Raw genomic sequence first — 7,063 nt, 5'->3', positions numbered from 1 at the left:
TGGGTAGAGTGGGTAGAGTGGTTGGAGTGGGTAGAGTGCTTGGGGTGGTTGGATTGGGTAGAGTGGTTGGAGTGGGTAGAGTGGTTGGAGTGGGTAGAGTGGTTGGAGTGGGTAGAGTGGCTGGAGTGGGTAGAGTGGCTGGGATGGGTAGAGTGGTGGGGGTGGTTGGATTGGGTAGAGTGGCTGGAGTGGGTAGAGTGGTTGGAGTGGGTAGAGTGGTTGGAGTGGGTAGAGTGGTTGGGGTGGTTGGATTGGGTAGAGTGGTTGGAGTGGGTAGAGTGGTTGGAGTGGGTAGAGTGGTTGGTGTGGGTAGAGTGGTTGGAGTGGGTAGACTGGCTGGATAAAAATATGGCCAATGCTGACACTTACATTTGGGATACAGTTAACTTAAATAAGGGCACAAGGAAAACACAACCAGTAGCTTTTGACAGTTATTTAATTTGAAAACATTTATGATATGCAACTCATGACATATGGTAGTTTTCTTTTTGTCCGTCAACTCTTCCACATATTGCAGAACAAAACATAAATATGAAGTCTGGTTACTATCAACTCTGCTGTAAGTTACATGGTATTTTTGTTAATGTTAGGCTTCACCCATCGGATTTGCCGGCTATTGAATGTGAAGTAAGACATAACAAGGATGTCCCTGTAGCTCAATCGGTGGTAGCTTCACAGTTGAGTTCCTGGTTCCAGTAAGTTGGTAACTGGGATCCTGGGTTGAGTCCAGAGAAGGGCATCTCGGTTGGACTTTGACTTTGACTTAATTGACGATGAGACAAGTCATTACATGGGTCTGCCTAGGCAGCTAGGGCTGGTAGCGACAGACCTTACAAAAATGCGGACGAACATACAAAGAACTAGTTGGGTATATAAAATGTGGGTCCTGTGTTGGAGGAGGTTCCTCCAGCATGTTACAACAGCCTCATTACTCAGATGGGTACCTACTGGCTGTATTATGTAAGGCCTGCTTCGGTCAGTAATAATCATGCAAGTAGCTAATTGATATCAGCCCTTAACAGCTTTGGACATGGCTAAACAGCCCTACATGTATACAACAATGACAGTCTCTGCCACATACAAAAGGTCACTAGCGAAAGCGGACTTTTCCTTTCTGTTGTAGAGTTCTTTTCTTAGCTGTGCTGCAAAGATAAATTAGGTGATATGAATAGCGCCAGTTCTGTCTAACGATGGGTTTGTTTCTTGTTTAAGGTAGACTGCATGTACCAAGGGGCAGAACTTCCAAGAACTTCAAATGTGTATATCCAAGGACCAGCAAATTCATTTGATATGGCCTTTTGTGCCACCAGACATGACAGAAGAAGCAGCGCTGATTCCTCCTACACTAGCTCTACATGAAGGTTCAGAGTCGTCATCTCTTCTTCTTGGCTGCCTTCTCAACACCCTGCACAAACTTTTTTGGTAGCTTCATCTCGTCTGAAAACAATACAGAAAAAAGTTGTCATTAATCCATATAATATTTAGTTTGTAAATCAGTTAAAGCTAGGTACCTACCATACTTAGAACGATGAACAAAAACAGAAAATCTATATATAAGAGTTTTCTTGAACAACTGACAGCTTCTGGTATTTTCCTGAGGGCAATGATGAAGTAGCAATAGGTCTACTGAAAGTTTTGGCAGGTAAGAAAACACAACTTGCATTTAACTGGCTGTGTACAAGAAAATGGCACACATAGCACTCTTTTCATACCTAATAACTATGACAGGTTTGTTTTCCTCACCTATGAGTAGCTTGGTGACAGTGTTTATTAGTTAGTTAGTTAGTTAGTTTGTTTGTCTTACCTATAAGTAACTTGGCGACGGTGTGCACCTGGTTCCCCTGCACCATGACCTGCACACCTGCCTTCCTGTTTGTTTGTTGGTTTGTTTGTTTGTTTGTTTGTTTGCTTATTTATTAGTTTGTCTGTATCCTCACCTATGAGCAGTTTGGCGACTGTTTGCACCTGGTTCCCCTGCACCATCACCTGCACACCTGCCTTCCTGTTGGGAGCGGGGTTCACAGCTGTGCTCGCCTGCACACGCAGCTGTAACAGGTGCGCAAAGGTGTCCGGCCGGATCCCAAACCCCTCCAGGTTGTAGATCAGAGTCACCTGGACAGGTGAGATGGACAGGTGAGCAGTACAGGTGTGTTCACAATTGTCTTGGATTTCATTTAGAAACCCAACACTCAAATGCATCACATGCACATGTATAACTGTATAGCCCTTCTGTGTAACACACCAGGTTCTGTATTTACATGTACATAGCCAGTATAACCGGTCTTTGGTATAACACACCAGTATGACAGGTGCGGTAGCAGCTGGTTATATCACACTGAGTAACTGCATGGACAGGTGAGACAGGTAAGGGTACAGGTGTTTGTGTTTGGAAAGAAGCTGTTCGGGTTTCATTTTCTTCAGATCTCAAGGGTAATAAAGACAAATGCTAAATGTTTGGCAGGTAATAAACAGTATGCATGTTCAACAGTATGCATGTTTTCCTACATTTTACCAATTTTAAGTAAAAGATGATGTGAACCCCTTCATTACCTTCTTGTTGCCGGACCTCTGTTGAACTTGAACATCGACCGGCTCCAGTTTCCCCTTCTTCAGGACGGGAGGCTGGCCAGGGAAGATCAGCTGGGCACACGGGGACATCTTATCACAACATCTGGGGGGATAAGGAAACAAGGCACTACATTAAAGCACCCACTGCACTTATCGAAAAGAGCAGGGGTCCTTCCCAGTGTGAGTGAGCGCCACCTGCTACACATGTACACCTTTTATGTAGTACCTATATATATATATATATATATATATATATATATGGTTCACTTGTTTTGCCACTGAGATTATAAAATGTATGGTTACTGTGGTATAACAATTACTATAAGATAACTGCACAGATAATCAAGTTTTAGACAATTTTTTCTATTACCTAATGTAACAAACACCTTAAAGTCTCACCTGGTGAAGAGATCCTCCCAGGTAAGATGCGTCAGGTTCTCCCCCTTCTGTCTTAAGGCGTCACACAGTAACGGGTCGACCACTATAAACCTGAGACATGGAGAACACAAGGCTTAGAGGTATCGATGAACACAAGGTTAGAAATCCTGGTGGAACTAGCCAAGGGCTAAACATTCCTGTAAGGGGACAGGTGCGCTGAAAATGTAGGTGCACAAAATATTTGCAGCACAATCAAGACTGTAATAAGTGATTGTACAACAAAGATTTTTATTATCATCTTTTATGACACAAAGGCCAATCAAATGCTGTTTACCTTTAGTGTGTATACTATTTAACCCTACCTTACTCCTGTAACTACCCTCTGTACCTGCCCCCTATACCCTACCCCCTGTCCGAACCCCCTGTACCCCACCCCCTGTCCGAACCCCCTGTACCCTACCCCCCTAGGTGCACCTGAGCCACAGTCAACAGTTTTCAGTTGTACCTTTTGTTGTTGGGATCCACCAGTTCATTCTCCTTCACATACTGAGTCAGGAACTCTCGAACCTCCTGGCCGGACAGGGCGTGGCCTTTCCTGGAAAACGGACAAACATTGAAAGACACTTGCTGTATTTTCTGCCTAGCTGTAACATATTATGCATAATGATTATACAATGATGCAAGCCCAGAAGAGCACAAGGAGCTAATGTAGCTACAAAAACAAGCTTTAGTTACATTGTAGCATGAAAGTTTATCTATGTTGGAAGATAACAACTATTAGTACAAGGCCAAAACTTTATCCCAATACAAAAACAATTATAGTGCCATCAATATATATCTACATCAGGGGGCACCAACCATCATCCAACATGCAGAGACATGCAGCGAGTGGTATAAACTTCCTGGCACTAATGATCATTTGCTGTCTGCCATTTGATAATAAAACACTGCACTGATCCCAACAGTGGTGCCAGGTTTCCCATTACAGTGAGTGAGTGAGTGACTGACTGAGTGTGAATGAGTGAGAGGGAGAGAGAGAGAGAGACGGAATGAGTGAGACAGTGAAAATATTACCTGATCCCTGCAGTTCTAAACAGCGGCGCCAGGTTTCCCGTGACACTGAACATCTCCACGACCTCCGGAGGCTGGTAGGTCGGACCTGCGCCCGTTCCGGGGTCGTTGACCTCCACAGCTGGCAGCTCAACATCAGGGACTTCAAAACTCTTCAGTCTGGAAGGAAAAGTTCAAAATTACCTTGAGCAAGCTAGCTGTGATAGTATATCATATGTTTTGTTTTAAATAGGTTTACAAAATATCCTGTATGTGAGACATCAATGTTGTGTGTTGAGTGGAAACCCCCCAGGGGGAGCCAGCCAAGGGGGCAAGAGATGGACACTTCTGAAGGAAGTCTGGGGGAGTTGGCAGTGTGTGATGAGAGAAGAGGAATAAATGCACTCATATCTAGATCGGGTGTTTAGTGAACTTGATTGCGAACTTAACAGTGCCGTTGTCGGCAGGATTACTTGATTGCGAACCTATAGCCTTTGCTAGCTGTATTGCCTCTGAAACGTTTTGTGCAACAATCAACCAATAAAGAAAGAAATCTGAAATAAAATTAAGTCTTATATTTCCTGCCACTGCTTTAAGCTATAATCTGGTCACAGTTGGGTGCAATGTTACTAGTAGTATTAGAGAGATATTTAGCCTTCAAAAGTGCCCACTGCTTTAGCAATTATGATAGTCAGAAAGTATATTCTAGCCTTTATAATGCTACAGCTGGAACAACAAATTTTTGGTGATTGTTGGATGAAAAGTGAGAAAGCTGAGAATATCTTACTCCTCATGACCCCTGTTGACCTCCACCACACTCTCCACACCCTTGGACAGCTCCTTGACCTGGATTAACCCCTGGGTCTGCATGGCTTGGAGGAACTTGGACAGCTGAGGAGCAGGAATAGGGTTCAGTGACTTGTAATCTTGTAAAGATTTCACAATAACTGCATCCACGTCAAATGTACTTTTCAATTTGACATTGTTACATTAATGCATGAACCACATGATTGTACAATCATGTACACTGTAATTACATAATATATACTGTGGTCCCTTTTGTTACACAGTACCAAACATTTATTCATATGTTCAGTTTGACTCAAATTGTTAAGACATAAAAGTATAAATATGATCGTAACTTTTTTTCATTCATATGGGTTTCATGATACATGTAATAAGGATTATCAAAAGTCAAGTACAGTAAACAAGACAAAAGGGCAAACCTTATTGATCAAACCTTTAACTAAAGTTACCTTTTTATAACTTGACTTCTTCAGATCAAGAGACTTCTCAGTTGGACTGTAAAAAAACAAAGTTCATGTAATTTGATATCAACAAATGATCCATGTCCACATTTTGCAATCATCTACAAGTATAAACATACATGACAAAACTTTACAAAACACAAATTGGAGATAACACTTTGTTTACCTAGTCTAGCTTCTTTCAGTCACTAGCTGCAAAGGTTCAGCCACATGTCTGTTTAGCCTGACTGATCACGGTATTTGCACAAGTCAGGTACAATATACAGGGCTCGAAATACCACCTGCATATGCAGGTTAGTGCAGGTAGAATTGGAGCTGTGCAGGTATTTCTGGTGTCTACCTGCACCTAACCTGCACTGGCCATGTAGTGAGTGGTGCATGTAAAATTTGTCTGGTGCAGGTAATTTCCAATGTTACTTGCACCCGTGCAGGTTTGCAGATAAAAAGTATTTTGAGCCCCCACATTGTAGAATGTTTACGGTTCAATCACCCAGAGGCACAGACGCCAGCCGGGAGACTGAAAGTAAGTTCATTTCACAACACAAGGTTGTAGGAATACAAAACCTCCATGTTTTGGACTGCATTCAGTTTAAGGTATTTGGGACAGACTTCTGCTAATTCTGGTCTTGCTCTTGTCTCTGTAAAACAGCTGTGAGATCAATTAGCAGCAGGAAGTAGATGTATACTCCTATATTGATGCCCAGATGTTCTGAAGCATGCTCTCTGCAATCTTCATAGATTTGGTATTTTGTTCTGTCAGTCATATGAAGCAAAGGACTGTAAAAAATTATTGTTAAACTATTTTCTGACCAAGTACAAGAAAGAGAGCCATTGTAGATGCCCCACATTGCACCTTAGGAAGGCTGCCATAGCATGTGCTCAGTGAGTACATGCTACATATTTTTGACACAGTTGAACGGTGCTGTAGAACATGCTTGCATACCTGGCACAAGCGTCAGCGACAAGTCTGTTAAGCCTGTGTTTATGGTATTTGCAGAGGTCAGGTAGAATGTTTACTATCTAATATATTATGGTCCAATTTCCAAGTATGTATATGGCAGATTAATTTGATAAAGAGCTTCTGACTTGTTCAGTTTGTGTGAGTGTATGAGGATCCAAAACTTCTGTCCTGTTTTCACACTATATCCATCCCCTCCCCCTGCATAATTTCATTCAAAAACACGCATTTTCAAATTACCTGGTTGTCAGGGAGGAGTACCCTGTTTCAGTCGATATAACACCATAGCGGCATTGGCCAATCTGTTTTTTTTTAAACAGAACAGGGCATTCTATTTGTTCGATATGGTGTTTTACAGGATTGGTCTATTGAGCAGTTAGTACACATCAATGAAACAATGCACACACACTAGCAGATGGACCACAATTACAGTTAGTAGAGAAGAGGTTTGTCAGTGTGTACTTGTGACCTATTAAGAAGGAAGCAACTCTAATTAATATTTACCCACAGTTCTTGGCACACTTGGACTGCCAAAGCCCAGGACACTGGTGAAGCAAGTTCACGACTGAGGTATACAGGTGAGGCTCCTATGACATACATTGTACTCTTCCCTAACCTGTGCCATCATTCTGTTTTAGCTTCATTGACATGCTTGTTACAGTAGTCTATAAATAATTGAGTCACAGGAAGGTTGGTTGAGATAGAGCACAAAGAGGGGTCAAAGTCTCTTCACTACATGAATTGCAGCCATTTTGTTGCTAAATTGTGGCCATTTTGTTGCTTGTTGAATGACTCCTGAGTGATTCAATAAAGGGTTAATGCCCCGGCCCAAGGTGTATAT

The 7,063-nt window shown here is 42.3% G+C and overlaps 1 protein-coding gene across 1 annotated transcript in view; it reads right to left on the bottom strand.

Annotated features, from left to right (window-relative positions):
- Positions 1 to 418: 418 nt before the first annotated feature.
- Positions 419 to 7,063, bottom strand: part of LOC118431813 (eukaryotic translation initiation factor 2D-like) — a 56,509-nt gene continuing 49,864 nt past the window's right edge. The window contains exons 8-15 of the mRNA XM_035843192.1: positions 5,253 to 5,298; positions 4,784 to 4,887; positions 4,021 to 4,176; positions 3,452 to 3,541; positions 2,968 to 3,057; positions 2,551 to 2,671; positions 1,938 to 2,112; positions 419 to 1,437 (exon numbers count right to left, since the gene is read on the bottom strand). Of these exons, the coding sequence (XP_035699085.1) occupies positions 1,373 to 1,437; positions 1,938 to 2,112; positions 2,551 to 2,671; positions 2,968 to 3,057; positions 3,452 to 3,541; positions 4,021 to 4,176; positions 4,784 to 4,887; positions 5,253 to 5,298 (847 nt within the window). The 3' untranslated portion in view covers positions 419 to 1,372. The remainder of the gene's footprint in view (positions 1,438 to 1,937; positions 2,113 to 2,550; positions 2,672 to 2,967; positions 3,058 to 3,451; positions 3,542 to 4,020; positions 4,177 to 4,783; positions 4,888 to 5,252; positions 5,299 to 7,063) is intronic.

Source organism: Branchiostoma floridae, chromosome 15 (genome assembly GCF_000003815.2).
Source record: "Branchiostoma floridae strain S238N-H82 chromosome 15, Bfl_VNyyK, whole genome shotgun sequence".
In the NCBI taxonomy this organism is placed as follows: domain Eukaryota; kingdom Metazoa; phylum Chordata; class Leptocardii; order Amphioxiformes; family Branchiostomatidae; genus Branchiostoma; species Branchiostoma floridae.
The sequence above is the reverse complement of the archived record's forward strand: the minus strand, read 5'-3'. Positions and strand labels throughout refer to the sequence as shown.